Below are 15,793 nucleotides of genomic sequence, written 5' to 3' on the forward strand. Positions count from 1 at the left end.
ATAAGTACTTCTGGTGTAATTGTCAATAACGTGGGATTTTTTTTGGCATTATTATTTTAGCTTTGGTCAGGTCAGTATTAACAAACAAGGAAAGGAGTCACCACATTTTAGTGGAAATTTCATATTTTTTGTACAAATGTACATGTGGTGACATCGGTTATGTTTCACAGCCTGTATTTGTTTTGATGCCAAATACAAAGATTAAATAAACTTTCAGTCCGTTTGCGGGCGCAAAAACTGGGTCTATGCTTAAACCTAGTTATACCCTGACTATCAATTGATAATTAAATTATTAAACGTGCCCTATCAGTCTATATATGTGTACAAGCTAAATTCTGTTGATTGGCACTCTTTTGTAAAAGACTGACTTTTGTAATGGAAAAAGTACACTAGCTTTCGCGATTTTCCCTTGCTTTGTCAGGTGCAAATGAACACAATGCGATACAAAAAAAACAAGCGCAAGGCGGTCGAAGAAAAAAGACACTGTAAACGATAAGCTGTCGTTAGTTGGCGTCGTCGTGTTGCGGCATCGTTCCTGCGGCATCGTCGTGTTGATAATGGCTCATGAATCCCCAATCTCGATTGATAATTGTATCAGGAGTTTCTGTGTAAAGAAAAAAATAATTATCAAACAGATAACTCTGAAGGTATTTTCTAAAAATATAACTAACCTAAAGAGGTACAAAAAAATATTTTTCTGATATGAATCTTAAGAGCTATATGATACTTTCGGCGTAACGGCAATTTTCGTTATATTGTATGTTTTGTGGCTGCGTGGGTCTGGAATTTATGTCTATGTTTTTCTGCCTTAATGGCGCGTTTAACGATAATTTAAATAACATGAATCACTGGGTGGCGTTAGACAACAAGCTGAGGGTTACTAATCGTGCAGCAGTGCATGTGGTCGTTTGATACACATATGACCTATGGCTGCAGGATGAACTGGGACATGTGCACTCTGTGAAAAAGGCAAAGATTAAAATATGATTGTAAAAAACGAAAAAATATTTGATCCAGGAAAATAAATAAAAGAAAGGCTAAAATTAGTGGTCCTACCGAAATCTCAGTGTCAAGTGTTGTCTCTCACTGTAAATTTCTGGCACAATTATGCGTAACTTTAATTAATTGTGCCGGAAGAACAAATTAAAATATAATACGCCTGGCATCAACAGCAACATAATTTTATTTCGTCAAAGTTCGTCAAAATCCGTATTAGTTTGTCAAAATCCGTTGCGGACAAACCAAAGAGGATTCAGTAACCCGCTTGTCAACAAGATCGTGGGGTACCTCTGGAGCGGGGTATTTCGTGTTGAACTTTGCATTTCAGGGTTAGGAGCCACAAGATACACCTTCTCAAAACAGAAGGGAGCAACGTTTTAAAATAAACGAGTCCTACAAGCAAAGCGAAGTAATATTCTTTCACGATGCGGCGTTGAACTGGAAGCAAGAAGTTACAATATGAATTGGGTGGCGATTGATAAGACGCTGAAGACCCATATATAGAAACCTCTTAACACAGGATGAAATTTTTCGACCTATTTCTATATAACAATAGCCAATAAAAGACGAACATTTTAGTATATACGTAAATTCCGTTTAAACCATCTCTTTAAAATTAGCGGCTTTCGAAACAGTATTACCTACACCACTACACAGACAAGTTTAAACAAACTTCATTAAATGCCCTCGAGCTGTTTTAAAGCTTTTGGCATTTCGCAGACAGCGGTTATTCCGACACTGCAGCTTGCGTAACATTTAACCTGACCACACATGTACGAACATGCAGCACTGTATCCAACTTTATGTGGATTTAAACGAATGAAAATTCCCGAAAGTTCATACAAGTTGCAGAAATGACCCTCAACAGGGAGTTCATTAGAATCTACCTTTGTTTACGTTGGCCAACGAATTCCGTACTCTCTCACCTCTTGGGCGTGTGCCGGATTCAATAGAAAAAAAAACTTTTTTTTATTTCAGACATTTTGTTCGAGTTTTTTGTTGTGACGTCACATCCTTACACACCTGAGTTTTCTACACAAATGCACATCACGCAATAAAGCAGATGAATTAATATTAATATAAGTGTTGTTTGGCAATAAAGTTTTACGCTTTAAAAAATGCAAAACAAGGTTGCCAATATTAGAAAACGAAGAATTAATCGGCACCGAAAACATATGTTTAATGTTAACTTCTCACATGGGCATCAAGGGGAGTATATTTATTTAAATGAAATGGTAATCCATTTTTGCAAGGTAAACCTGGCAAACTGTTTTTATTTACATCCAGTTTTATATAGCAGTCCTGGATTACGGAAATTAGTCAAACATATTCACCAGCATAGTTTAATACAACGATTTGTACAAGAAAGACAAGAAGCAAACTGATAACAGGAAGCTTGTTTTTTTTATCAATATGACCATTGAAACTTAGATTATTTGGAAGTTGCGACCTTTAGTGAAAGCAAAGCGGAAAAAAACATATAAAACAATGTACAATTAACTGTTCATTTACCAGCGCACAGATGACATTAACATTTTTTTGCATGCGATTATATGAGAGTATTTATAGTCGCACTTTTCTCCTCCATGAAAGTAACGTGTTTTAAATCTGGTTGGTATGTGACAATTTGGTCAAGGTCATAAATGTGGCAATTAACAAAGCATGGCAAATGGTGGCATGCGAAATTTGTACAAATTGCTCTTTAATAAGCGAGAAATGAAACCAATTGGATTCCTGGCCTCGACTTATTACATAGGGTATATGGGCCGAAGATGGATGTCCTGCAAGGTCAGCGACAGCAAGTTGCGAAGTTCGTGCAGCAAGACTGTTACATGCGGATTAACCGCTGCCTGAAAATAAAAAATGCCATTCGTAAGGAATGACTCAGAAGAAGTCCTTGATATCAGATTGCGGTCACGCAATAACAGAGCACATACCAAAAGACGGGGGTGTATGGAGTGGAGAATTTCATGGTGAACGTCGTGCTTCAATTTCGATTCTTCACATGTGTTGTTTTCCTTCTGCGGTAAATACAAGAAGCGTGATAGGCGAAAACGTGATATGGGATCCCGGTAACCCGAACAGGCCGTGACACCGACCATTTTGTTTGATTTTTTTGTGCCATTCCCAAATGTTTCGATCGAAGATGAGAAAATACGTTGTAAAATTAATTCATTTCAAATTTGAAACCACTCAAATTTTAAGTAGCATCAAGGGATTGGTTATTTGGGTCATAGTGGATCCCGCAGTTACAATCACAAAATATTGAACACTTGTTAGTTACATTAGCATGTGGATAATCTTCATACGCAACTATTGATTTTTAACAAACTTTTGGTAAAATGCGATTCATCGAATCAGTTGTGGCTAAAATAAGCCACAAAAATATTTTTTTACTTACAAAACAAAATGGAACAACATTTGGAAGGAGATGAAAACCACAAGCTGAAGTAAAGTTCTTCCATGAGGCGGCGTAATTTGACCTGAATGCAAGCAGAAAAACAACATATATAAAAATGTACATAACAAAAAATAATTCCTAAATTTGCCTCATCTTCTAGAAGTTTCTACAATAGTTTATATTTTTTGGATTGGATCAAACTGGTTAAAACGCGACACAAAATGCTGACTTACAATGGCCCATGCGCGGCATCCATCCCGCAGATCTGTTGGCAGACCACCTCGATTTTGAGCAGCGATTTTTTCACTTCAGAACTGCATCCAAACTAAACAACACATCAATCAAGTTTTCATTCAGAAATTGTCTTTAACAGACTTTACCGTCTTGTTGTCATTTGAATTTTCGGCTGGCGCCACACGGTTTCGGCAAAGACTGAGTTTATTCACCTGTATACAAAAAAAAGTTTCAACGCACGGATGTTGCAAACTGCGCTCGACGAACTTTGCTTTAAAAGCATAAATGTCACAGCTTTTCAAAATTTCAACACAAAAGGGCGAGCCTTGATTCGATGGCCGGTTTTGATATCGTTTGATGTTTTTTAAATCCCCATACCCCAAAGTCATCATTAAATCACTTCAAGTGCAATCAGCGCGTTTTCAGATGTATTTTACCGGATGAGTGTTGCACAATATTCTAAAAGCTTCCATTATTCCAACCCGAAATGTTCGCACTTCAACTTCGCGCGAGCCTTCCAGTGGCAATGCCATCAACACCAAGAGACTGACAACTGTAAGAAATATATTTATCAAGAGAATATAGCAACTTTTAATGTGGCCTAGTCGTCATACCACCTTGGAACCACATCATTGATCTTGTTGGCAAGCGGGTTACTGAATCTTCTTTGATTTTGTTGGCAAAGAAAATTGACAAACTAAATATTTGGAATGATAATTAACGCACAATACGGCGTCTGTTTAAAGTGAGAGACAATCCCTGGCAGTGAGATTCCGGCAGGACTATATACGTTTGGCCTTTCTTTTAATTTATTTTCTCTATCAACCATTTTTTTCGTTTTGTGCAATCAATGTGTATTCAAACCTGTGCCTTTTTCACAGAGTGCACAAGACCCAGTTCATCCTGCAGCCATAGACACGTGAGCCAGCTGCAGGATTAGCAACCGACGGTTTGTAGTCTAACGCCACCCTGCAAACAATGTAATATAAAATATCCTAAACGCGCCAATATTGCAGCAAACCATGTACGTGAACTTCAAGCCCATGCAACTATAAAGTTTACAATAAACGAACATCGCCGTTACGCTGAAAGTTCCGATGAAACCCACAGTTTTTTTTATCAAAAATAAATATTTTGATGCCTGTTTAGGCTAAATATAGTTTTCTGGTATAGCTTGGATTAAGCATATATCCAGAATATTTTCCATTATTTTTTTCAACATAACCGATATGCATAATTTTCAGAGTAAATCGGTGCATTTCGTCACAGAGTGGTAAAATTTTTGCATCCGAAAACGGCGCGATAGTTTATCTAATGTTTGTGTTTGGCCAAAACTGAAAATAGGCCGTGAGTCAAGACTGACGTCACCGCAAGCATATTTGTGGTAAGAAAGTGAAATTGTAACTCAAACCTGCCGAAATGAAAATTTGCTACCAAATTCCGCCTGAACAGTTTTTAAACTTAAAGGTTAACACTGAATGCTGGAATGCATTTTAATGCGTCTGCACGAAAAGACATGTTTCAAAAATAGCGTTTCAAAATAGCAAGGAAACGGAAATTACAAAACCTTTTCGCACGCAAACTTAATTTAACGTTTAGCCCACTGGCCGCTCTCTGCTATACTGCCCATGTTATACAACATATAAGCAGGAGGAACTTAAAATGTGTAGTTATAATTAAACCTATAAACACTTAGCAAATTTTGGTTGCATTAAAAATTATTTCCGATTAAATAATTGCTCCTGACGCTAACGGGCATAATGTCGGGCATTTTTTTCAATTTTAAAGCTCTTGTGGGGTGCAAACCAATAATTTTAAAGCAATAAAAGTTAAAAAGGTTAAACAATCACTTATTAGCTATCTAAACAAACCGCTCATTCACTGAACTCACAAGGAATAGTGAACAGCAGAGCAATATTTTTTGGAGTTCCTTTTTAAACGAAAATCAAAACTTCCAAATATCACTAGTCCAAACAAACAGCAACCAAATATTTCACAATCGCTATTTTTAACGCACCGTTGCTCGTTGTCGGCAAAACTGTGTCAACGTTAGTTGCGCAATTAGTTTCGTGCGGGAACGAAGGATGAATGATGGAAGTTTGCGCCAAGACAAGCTCGTGGCTTATTTACGGTTGTACAGAACCAGTGCAGGTTAGTACGACTTCTTCTTAGCTTTTACGACCTTGTAAGACACTGCCACATTGGCATAAAATTGATTTTTGCCACTGTCGTTTTTGCTCGTGAAATGATTAATTACACACATACTGCCGACAGCAGGATTATACATGTTGCAAATTTCCCTTCTGTCTGCCCCATATTTTTATTTAATTTAATAAATACATTTGAAGGTATATCCCAGAAGGATTTTGTACCAACGTCAAAGAACGCGATATATCCTTGCTGGAAAGGCGCAAGGTACGAAGTTGTCTTCGAAAGAGTCAGGTTTATAATGCCACACAGTTTTGTAACGCTCCCCGCACAAAAAAAAATGAGGTTACTAAAGTTCATGCGTGTAAGATGCCTTTTGATTGAAAATTGCAAATTTAGAACATATTTTACGTGCGACAACATCCGCGTTATCCTCAAATGTAGAAGTGCCACCAGAAGCTGCTTATATAAGGCCTCCTCAAACCCTGTATGATATTATTACTTTGGCGATGTCTCGGAACTTCGCGGCAAACTATGATAAAAAGTCGTGCTACAAATGCCGTTAAAAAAACGAAAAAAATCAGATACCACCTACTTGTAACTTCATTACAACAAATACAGAGAAAGGGGTCGCGTAAATACTTTTTATATTTTCATTGCGACGTTGCCATCGTGTAGTAACATCATCCAATTCCTTCCGCCTTTTATGAATGCAATTAATTGGTGTAAATAGCCGGTTGAGTCGCCCTTAAAACAAAAAAACGTTTTAATATTTTCAATATTAAATTAAACTGAAAATAGATAATAGCCTATACACGTCCGTCTCGAGTGCGGTGAATCTTTTTTAATGTGTTACACGCGAAAATGTTTGGTAACCACACCGACTAAGCATATTGCAATATTGCAGAATTACAATATAAAATAACATTGTGTTAAACGCATTTATTGTTAAGAATACATGTTTCGCTAAACATAAGCATCTTCAGCTCTAAAACAAAACGGAAAACAAAAATAAACACTCTGAGTAGCAATATCTGGTGACCTACTTGCGTGGTGTAGCGTAGCAGCCCATTTGTTTGGCCAGTTTTTAGCATTAATTTTTCAGCATTTTATTCAGCATGTTTTAATGTACATAGAGGGACTGCAACTTAGTCAAAACCGTAAAACGAAAAACGTCAAAGGAAAACAGTACATTGTGTAAACGACAAAAAACGGAAGTGACACAAAACACGTGGTAGCACATAACATAAATAGGACAAATAAGATACAGGGCAAAATTTATTGTATCCAACTGCCGTCGTCGAAAGCCTGTAAAACAGAAAATTTGTCCAGTCGAAATTTTATAACATTCAGTTTCTGTGCCGAACTCAATCCTAGACCATATACAACCAATCGTCCATACGAATTATTCTACACTCTATCAAATATTTTCCAGCTATCGTTTGTTGTTTTAGGAAACTTTCTGACAAAAGTTAAATCCATCCAAGATTATTCAAACAAAGGAGGCAGAAGATCAGCGTCTTTATTTAAAATGATTGATAATTGATAAAGACAGAAACTGACGATGCTATAAACTAAACTGATATCAAAATTTCTGTTCGTTTAATAAAAGTTTATTATACGCTAATCGCCTCCTCTTTTTCATAATTTTTTACGTAATTGACAAGTTGAGGAAGTCGAGCATTTTACTTATCCGTAAAGCTAAGCAAAACATATTATAAGAACACAAGAAAAAAATATGAACGGCCTTACAAGATATGCTTTTACACCTTTGCCTTATCTGCAAATGCAACCCCTTAAATTACACCCGCGTTAAGTACTCAAGTAATATATTCATATAAAAAAGGCATCTTCTTAAATAAACTGATACTGGTAAATCTTGACAGCTACCATTGGCAAGGGAAGAAGAAATTTTAGCTGTTGTCAGAGATTGGTTTTGCCTGATGAATATTGATCACCCAGGAGTTTGGGTGACTCCCCGAACATGCAACAATTCTGATGGAAAAGTGAGAAGTTTAAACCTAGCAGCTAAATCGTGTCTTCGCATGCTATTTTCAGTTAACAACAAAGCAGTAAGTATTACGCCAAGAACCTTTTTCGACTTGTACCCACTTGTATTGGTCAACATAAAAAAGATTAACCTACAACAAAGTCAAATGTCATTCACCTTTAGTTAATTCCCAACTGAAAGAAACCCAAAATTAAATTTTGAAAAGCTACAAAACAAAGAAAAATGGTTTCAAACAATCTCATCAAAAATTGTTTACTTTTGAATCGTGTCGGACGTTAAATGAGTCGTTTGACTTGAACACAATTAATAAAGTAGAGTTACACCAAATATTACACCGTGAGGACTGACACTACTATTGGTAGGCTATACCGCTGGAAAAAGCGGAACATTACTTCATTGGACATTTTTCGGCAAAGAACTGGTAGAAACTCAAACCACCTCCGTAACCCTCCATACCCTCCGTAACCAAAACAGATTTGAAACAATTCCCAAAATTCGTCAAATAGTTTGAAAATATTTTTTTTTTAAATATATTTCTTGGCTCTTTTCTGTTGCAATTTAGCTGGTGAACGCATCTTACTAAAATATCATGCATATTTTATTTTACACTAGCAATTCTTGTAGAATAATAAACGTTGATGTGGACGTTTTTTGGCGATTTAAGCAAATCAGCCCACGTCAAAAACAATATGGCACGTACAAAGTCATAGCTTTTAGTGAGTGTGAACAAAATGGCCGCCATTGGGACTGGAGTAGTCAAATTTACCATATCAACAGACATTCTTTATCTACCACAAGTTTAAATTAAACTGCAATGTAATGCCCTCGAGCAGTGGTATGCGTATGGTATAAGCATTTCGCCGAAAGCGATCGTTTGCCGAAACACCAAAGTTGTCTGCAACTGAACTGGATATTTGTCTGGACGCGTACGTGCAAAAATGCACAGAAGCAAAATCACATCCTGTCGGCTTTAAACCAGCCCGTCACTAATCACAATAATAAAAATATCAAATTTTATCGATCGTTGGAAAAATATATGTATTTCGTATTTTGGGAATAAACAGGCCGTTTGGATAACAAAATTAAACTTATTTTGAATTATTAAACAAAGCTCAATGTTAGGCCTATATCAGCCCTGTTATGTTCGTTTTGTCGCAACGAGAACCCAATGCAACAAACCCATGAAAATTAGAATAAAAAAATCCCTTTGAAGCAATCACGGCATTTGGCACAGTGCATAATATATTCTCAGGTCCAGCAGTAAAAATAAATATTTTTTTCTTGCGATAAAATCAAGATACAATGTGCTCTGTGCTGTGCCATTGAATTGTTTATGACGTCAGATTGATTCAGTATTAACAAAAAACAACATGTTCCTTGACATATTTGTTTGACGCACTTTAGTTATGTGTTAAGTTCTACAAGCATATATATTATTTAATCATACCTTTCTAGCAATTGGATCTCATTTCAGTGGTGATTGGAGTCACCCAGCATTGCCTCCAACGGTGGTTCACTGCGCACAAATCCCTCCGCAAAAGACAAAATTTTCAGAAATCCAAGTGAATGGTCAAAAGGAATCAGTTACAAGTTTTTCTTTTAACTAATTCAGCATCGATAATAAGCCAATTTAAGATAAACGTCTATGTTACCATTAAAAGCCTGAAACATATTTTTGTTTACCATAACTGCGTGCCATAATGCAAATTTTCACAACAACAAAGAAAATTATTTAAAAATAGATATTGTCAGAAACGAAACCTAAAGGTTTAAAGGCAATCAACAAAAAAACTTGTAAGTAACGATTTGCAACAAATGTTGATTTAGTCACATTTGTCATGAATTGGTGAAAAAAGTAAGCAAATGTTGTAGCATAGTTAAGCCAATAACTTGTCCCATTAAGTTTCTTTGCGAAGTCTGTTTTCCTAAGCTTTGGGTAGTTTTGTTGCTATAAAAGACAACGTGGTCTCTTTGAATAAACAAAACAGAAGCGAGGGAGAGCGGCAACGGATGATATTTTTAAAAGTAAGCCGCCAAATGTATTTTTTATGATATGAGTGAATTCCGGAATAGTGGACTTATCAGTCTGGTTTGTCAGCAACCTTCGCCAATAAGCAACAATGATTAGATGTAAAACTCATCTACAGCTCATGCAAAACTGCAGGATATACATGCATTCGCAATTATGTTACCCAGATAGCAATTAAGCCTGTCTCAAACTTAATAATTAATAGGGCCAAGCAAATGGGTAGGTAAACAACTAACTATTAGGTTTCCTATCAGCACCCACTCTGCCTAACTGATAGCCGCGTTCTCCGACATAAAAATACATTAGACGACCAGTCCAGTATGGCGCCCTAAAATGCCGAGAGTGATATTACGATGGTGGCCGAAACAAAGAAGAAGAAAAACAACAAGTAACTGGAAAAACACACATGAATAAAAAACAAACAATAATTAAAATGGCTGAAATTCTCTTCTTTGCATTAAAACTTAAACATGTTATAAGTGCAATTGTAGCCTTTTATCTCCCACCAACGCTTCTAACTGCAAAACGTACTGGAACTGCATTGTTGCACCGAATCATCGCTGCGGGTTATGACGCTTGAAAACAGTTTTTGTGTTCATTGATGTGTTTCTAACAGACTTGGACAACTACGTTTTTTTTTCTTTCAGAATGGAATCAAAAATTTATTTTTTATATTTTTCAATTAGATTAAAATGAAAATTAGAAGTGCATTTGTTTTTCCTTTGTACAATATGCTTTCTTATATACTGGTCGTATAAATTTAAAATTGACGTAATTTTTGTTTAGGGGACATCGAACCTCATGTGATCGGGCGAAATTGCAAGACGTGCCGATTATTCAGGGAGTGTCATCAGCTACCAATTTTTCTTTCGAACAACCGTACGCAGTTTCGGTTGTAGAATCTACCAAGGAAAACCATAATAATCACGAAAGTCTACGTTCGTTTACGTCACTCACCAAACTCCGTACAGTCTCGCCTAGCCGTGATCTCCTGTTCTATTCCGGAAAGTTCTTTTTCCATTTGATACTTTTGCGTTCGGGTTTCCTTCAATTTTGTGTTGTGACTTCAGTCTGATTTGGTCACAGTCTATTTAGTTTGTTGTTTTATTTCATTTAAGATCGATTTATCAGTTTTCCGGCAGTTGTGAAGTTGTAACCCGATATTTAAATTTACCACGCAAATACACAATAGTAAAAAAGCTGCACTAATATGCACATGTTGTTGGCAGTAAATAACAGAAACAATATTAAGAAAAAAACAATTGCAGTAAACACATACAGAATTGAAATACAAAGAACAAAATTTAGTGAAAACGTCAGGCCCTATGTACAAAAGTTGTGGTCTAAACATTGTCATTATTTTTGGCTTTTTTGATGAACTTGTCCATTGAACCAGTAGTGATCTTGTGCTTTAGTTTTGCTGGAGAAGATTGCTTAGTTGGCAGGGATGATGGTTTTGATGGTGATGATTTGGCAGTAGACAGCCACTTCATCATAGACTTACTCTCATTTTTGTATTTTGATGGAGCAGAATTTTTCACATCATCGAGGTCTACCTCTTTCCAGCACTAAATAGTCGGGTATTTAGGCACAGTTTATAACAAGTTTTGAAACAAAAGGAAAAACGGGCTGGATAATGTTAAGCCAGTATGCTTTAAAAATAACTCATGATGTAGTTTAAAAATAACTCATGATGCAGCAAATTATGTACAAGCCTTGAGAAATGCAATCAAAAAGTTGAAAGAAAAAAATGCCAGAAATACGTCTCTACATATTTATCCGTGCAATGAAATTAGACCATTTTTGTGCCTTTTAAGCCTTTCATCTTACAACACTGAACAAATCTTACTTCTGGGCCATGATTTCTTGAATTGTTCACAAAACTTGAAACTGGATGCCACTTAAGACAATCTTTTGGCTTGATAAGTTTTAATGCTTCATTAAGTGGCACATTTTTGGAATCCAACCACATCTCCACTTCTTCATCGTTTGCTTGGAAATAACATGTTTTGTGATAAAAGCCAACACAAACAAAGTTCAAAACATTTGGTAATTTTTTATCAACACCTTCCTTATTAAACATTGCTTTATGATCACAAACATCCCAAAAGGTATTGTATTCACCTAAGATAGCTGGCATCCTGTGGTGTAGCCATGCAAAGCTTGGATCAGCATCCACTGTGATTACAGTAAAGGTGTATAGATCCTCATTTTCATACAAAGTTTTTTCAAAAATTCCCGCCATTGTTAGCATTCTAGTCGGTGGCTTGTTTTCATTTTGGTCTGTCTCGGTGTCTGCAAGGTTACATACATTCCAGAGTGGTGATCAGCTGGTAATTACTACCAAGGCCATACTAAAGCAGTTTTTTTAATTTTGGTTAAATCTTTACACATGTCTGGCTAGTAATCGGGATAACAATTTACACAGACTCTTAATATTAAAATACCTGATCCTTTATGGTCAGTAATCATCTCTGGAAAATAAATGTAGTAGGGTTGTTTTCCAGCAGAGGTAGTGTTCCACTCGTAAAATCCCTCAACAACAACTGCACATCGTTGGCCATTTATCAAGGGGGTTTTGTATGAGCGTTTTTCCATCATGGTGTCGCTCCTGGCATTGTTCATGCTGTAGTTCACTTTATCAATATTTTCACCTATCAATTAACTGCAGTTATTGCACCACACGATAAAATATGCATTGTGCAAGATTTTGCAATGTAAGCAACTGGGGTGTAAACAGGTCTAAAAACTTATTAAATTTTTTGCGTGAATATAGGAGTTTGAGTGCAGATAGGCTTCATGGGCTTTCTCAGGGCCCATAGCCTTTAATTTCTTGTGGTTGGTTATTGTTCCATCTACACAGAAAATGTTTTACAAAAAAATTGATTACAAATATTAGCACTAGTATATACTATATATTAATATTTAGTAAGTTAAAAAAGTTTCAAATACTTAAATACTATGAGGAACAAATAAACCACCTTTAAACCAGCGTGGTACTAGACCCCACCGCATTGCAGACAAAACCCTTTCACCATCGTCTATGCTTGTGTCTTCATCACTGCTTTGAAAATGTTTTCCTTTCAAAAGGATTGGACTGTATGATTGTGGAGCTTTGTTATGGCTTGGGTAATATTTGTCTTTGTGTTTTGCCCACTTGGGATTATTCGTTTTTCCATCCTTTCCTCTGTACCTGGGTTCAACAACCAGTGGTAAAAGTAAACTGGTTAAAATAAGTTATGTTAGTAAATATAATTTGTGTTTTCTTTGACAGTAAGTTTTGTTTATTTGCATTGATATAGCGTCTAATGTTACCTGCATGATTTGCTCACATCATCTGGGTTAAGTGTACAAGCAGTTCGACCACACATGTTGTATTTTGAACTGGGTGTAATCCTAACCTACAAAATATAAATGTTTATTACTTCAGCACCAGAGCATTCCAGAAAACTTCAACTACAGCGCAAAGAACCTTACATTTTTGAAATTCATATGACAGTGTTATAAAATTAACACAATTGAAAAATACACTACAAAAAAATTTTCAATAATAAAATAAAGATCAGGTACAGAAATGTACATGTATATAGATGTATAAACTTTTGAGCTTAGTAAAGAATGAAAGGTTTTCAGCAAAAAAAGCATAAACTTTACATGAAATTCTATGGGAATGTTGCAGAGGGTGACGCTTTTTTCATGTTGGTGAAAGAAATAATCCTAATTGAAATGTTCATTTGGTAGTTTATACACATGCATTTGAAACTTTAAACTTCTACAACTCCTTTTGATGCTGGCATAGAAATGTTAGCAGTTACCACTGGTTTTGTGTTGTCAGGTTTCACAATAAATGCAGTGAATGTATCCTGTGCTGGTTGGTCTGAAGCAATGCATTGCACCTGAACAGAAAACTTTTGAAAAAATGGGATTTGTGGAACTAATGCTGATAAACATATACCACCGAATACACAGTGTCAGCATATTTGAAGACCACTTTAAGGTCAGTCAAAAGCTTTGCTTCGGTCAAGTGAGAAAGTGTTTTCTACTGCCAGAATGAGCTGAAACATTGGCCCAATGCCTTGGACAGTTGCAGAAAGCTTCAGAGGAACATCAGGGTCATCAGACAAGGGTGTCATACTTGATTGCAATCCTTTCAGGTACATCTGTGCAACATTCAACCTCATCATTTGAAGATCATTCTGAAAGTTTTGAAACATTTTAATTGCATTTTCTCGCTCATGAACAGTTTGATCAACAAACAGCTGTGTCTTTTTTGGAATGTTAAGCTTGATTTGCTGAGCAGCTGTTGGGCCTCTGTGCAATGAACCATCAGCATACTCTGCTGTACGTTTTAGTATGAGCACTTGCAATGCACCAGAACCAAGTATAGCAACCAGGGTACTTTTTTTTTTGCAATTGCAGTGCATAAAACATCTGTAGGCATATCCGAGCTCCAAATTTGTCTACCCTTCGTCGCAAAATCAGTGCAACCACCAAATGTTTGTGGATTCTCTCCATACCAACGACACTTAAATGGAGGTCAGGACACACTCTTGCATTATCAGAGTCTTTCTTGAATCTTGAGGGTATAAACTTGACCATTTCTGCATGCTACAAACATATGAAAATCAACATCATAAAATTTAGAAACATTGATAATCACTGGAACACCAGAAACAGTGAATTTTTTGAAACAGTAAATGCCTTACAATCCACAATGTGTATTTCCCTATTCTCAAAACCAAGAGCAATGAGATTGCGTCGTCTTTAGCCATGGATTTCTTCATGGTGGTAATACAGGTAATGACAGTTTCCTCTTTGAGTGACACATGTTTATAATCTTCCAAAAACTGCTTGGCATCACTTGTAAGTTTCAGGAAATGAGTTGTCTGGGATGTCAATAAGGAAGCAGAGTGTTCCATCTTCAAAGTATTTAATGCATCAACCAAGGTTTCCACATCTACGTCGCCCGGGTGTCCCCTGTTCTGCCATGTCCATATAAATCCTTACTACGCCTGTAGGAAGACCCCAAAGGGCATTTTCCTGGATTACAGATGCCCCTTAAGCACTTTAATCATCATATTATACTTTCCTGTTCCCCATGTCTGCAATAATCAACTTGTGGTCACTGTCCCCATTGAAGTCTGCTAAAGCGATGCATGATGAAAAGGCATAAAGCCCAGCAACAGGGTCAAAATGAGCATTAAGCCAATTTGGGTTGTCTTCAGACTTGTCACTGTCCATTTTTACCCACAAAAAAACTATTGTGAATCAAAAAGAAACTCGACAATTTAGTTCATTTTTTGTAAGTTAAAAGCAAAATTAGTGAGAAGGGGCTGTAACGTTACGGACAACATAGGTAAGCGTCCAAGATCAGTAAACTGGACAAAATCGGTAACCTAAACACGTGACTGCAGCGGCAAACAGGGATAGTACATATTTTCATCCAAGGGGGGTAATTGAAATCATTTATCCTTGCACTATGTCCATGATAGGTAAGTTTGTTAAACGTTAGGGTAGTCACGCTATACATTGCACTATGTCCATCATAGGTAAGTTCGTTAATTGTTAGGGTAGTCACGCTGTACCTTGCACTATGTCCATGATAGGTAAGTTTGTTAAACGTTAGGGTAGTCACGCTATACATTGCACTATGTCCATCATAGGTAAGTTCGTTAATTGTTAGATTAGTCACGCTATACCTTGCACTATGTCCATGATAGGTAAGTTTGTTAAACGTTAGGGTAGTCACGCTATACATTGCACTATGTCCATCATAGGTAAGTTTGTTCATTGTTAGGGTAGTCACGCTATACCTTGCACTATGTCCATCATAGGCAAGTTTGTTAAATGTTAGGGTAGTCACGCTATACCTTGCACTATGTCCATCATAGGTAAGTTCGTTAAACGTTAGAGTAGTCACGCTATACCTTGCACTATGTCCATCATAGGTAACGTTGTTAAACGTTAAGGT

General features: G+C 36.5%; 3 protein-coding genes across 5 annotated transcripts; all 3 read right to left on the bottom strand.

Annotated features, from left to right (window-relative positions):
• Positions 1–2,204: 2,204 nt before the first annotated feature.
• Positions 2,205–6,211, bottom strand: LOC145903280 (uncharacterized). 2 transcript variants are annotated; one of them, XM_082991353.1, is made up of 8 exons: positions 6,194–6,211; positions 4,499–4,603; positions 4,072–4,187; positions 3,781–3,846; positions 3,634–3,725; positions 3,401–3,482; positions 2,937–3,020; positions 2,205–2,849 (listed from the first exon to the last, which is right to left on the bottom strand). In XM_082991353.1, the coding sequence occupies exons 3-8, from the start codon at positions 4,165–4,167 to the stop codon at positions 2,748–2,750; spliced, it is 522 nt and encodes a 173-aa protein (XP_082847479.1). In that variant the 5' UTR covers positions 4,168–4,187; positions 4,499–4,603; positions 6,194–6,211; the 3' UTR covers positions 2,205–2,747. The 2 variants fall into 2 exon arrangements, with proteins under 2 accessions (XP_082847479.1, XP_082847478.1); XM_082991352.1 differs by lacking the exon at positions 6,194–6,211 and having other exon boundaries at positions 4,252–5,301.
• A 4,707-nt stretch (positions 6,212–10,918) lies between these two features.
• LOC145902049 (abasic site processing protein HMCES-like) lies at positions 10,919–13,816 on the bottom strand. Of its 2 annotated transcripts, none has more exons than XM_082989893.1 (7): positions 13,638–13,816; positions 13,138–13,223; positions 12,804–13,015; positions 12,270–12,476; positions 11,947–12,117; positions 11,672–11,814; positions 10,919–11,390 (listed from the first exon to the last, which is right to left on the bottom strand). In XM_082989893.1, the coding sequence occupies exons 2-7, from the start codon at positions 13,191–13,193 to the stop codon at positions 11,166–11,168; spliced, it is 1,014 nt and encodes a 337-aa protein (XP_082846019.1). In that variant the 5' UTR covers positions 13,194–13,223; positions 13,638–13,816; the 3' UTR covers positions 10,919–11,165. The 2 variants fall into 2 exon arrangements, with proteins under 2 accessions (XP_082846019.1, XP_082846020.1); XM_082989894.1 differs by lacking the exon at positions 13,638–13,816 and adding an exon at positions 13,477–13,615.
• Positions 13,587–14,894, bottom strand: LOC145902852 (uncharacterized). The gene is made up of 4 exons (XM_082990947.1): positions 14,529–14,894; positions 14,287–14,430; positions 13,866–14,018; positions 13,587–13,718 (listed from the first exon to the last, which is right to left on the bottom strand). The coding sequence occupies exons 1-4, from the start codon at positions 14,739–14,741 to the stop codon at positions 13,587–13,589; spliced, it is 642 nt and encodes a 213-aa protein (XP_082847073.1). The 5' UTR covers positions 14,742–14,894.
• Positions 14,895–15,793: the final 899 nt, after the last annotated feature.

This window comes from Ascidia mentula, chromosome 5 (assembly GCF_947561715.1).
Source record: "Ascidia mentula chromosome 5, kaAscMent1.1, whole genome shotgun sequence".
Classification (NCBI taxonomy): domain Eukaryota; kingdom Metazoa; phylum Chordata; class Ascidiacea; order Phlebobranchia; family Ascidiidae; genus Ascidia; species Ascidia mentula.

Excerpts from the sequence above, each read along its gene's own strand:
- LOC145902852 (XM_082990947.1), bottom strand. The coding sequence starts at position 14,741 with ATGGAACACTCTGCTTCCTTATTGACATCCCAGACAACTCATTTCCTG. Across the intron at positions 14,431-14,528 it reads GGAAATACACATTGTGGATT|CATGCAGAAATGGTCAAGTT; the intron begins GTAAGGCATTTA and ends ATATGTTTGTAG. Across the intron at positions 14,019-14,286 it reads CACTGATTTTGCGACGAAGG|AATGATCTTCAAATGATGAG; the intron begins GTAGACAAATTT and ends CAAAACTTTCAG.
- LOC145902049 (XM_082989893.1), bottom strand. The coding sequence starts at position 13,193 with ATGTGTGGTCGAACTGCTTGTACACTTAACCCAGATGATGTGAGCAAA. Across the intron at positions 12,477-12,803 it reads AGTACCACGCTGGTTTAAAG|GTGAAAATATTGATAAAGTG; the intron begins GTGGTTTATTTG and ends GTTAATTGATAG. Across the intron at positions 11,391-11,671 it reads CAAGAAATCATGGCCCAGAA|TGCTGGAAAGAGGTAGACCT; the intron begins GTAAGATTTGTT and ends CCGACTATTTAG.
- LOC145903280 (XM_082991352.1), bottom strand. Across the intron at positions 3,483-3,633 it reads GATGCCGCGCATGGGCCATT|GTCAAATTACGCCGCCTCAT; the intron begins GTAAGTCAGCAT and ends GCTTGCATTCAG. Across the intron at positions 3,021-3,400 it reads ATGTTGTTCCATTTTGTTTT|AAGGAAAACAACACATGTGA; the intron begins GTAAGTAAAAAA and ends TATTTACCGCAG.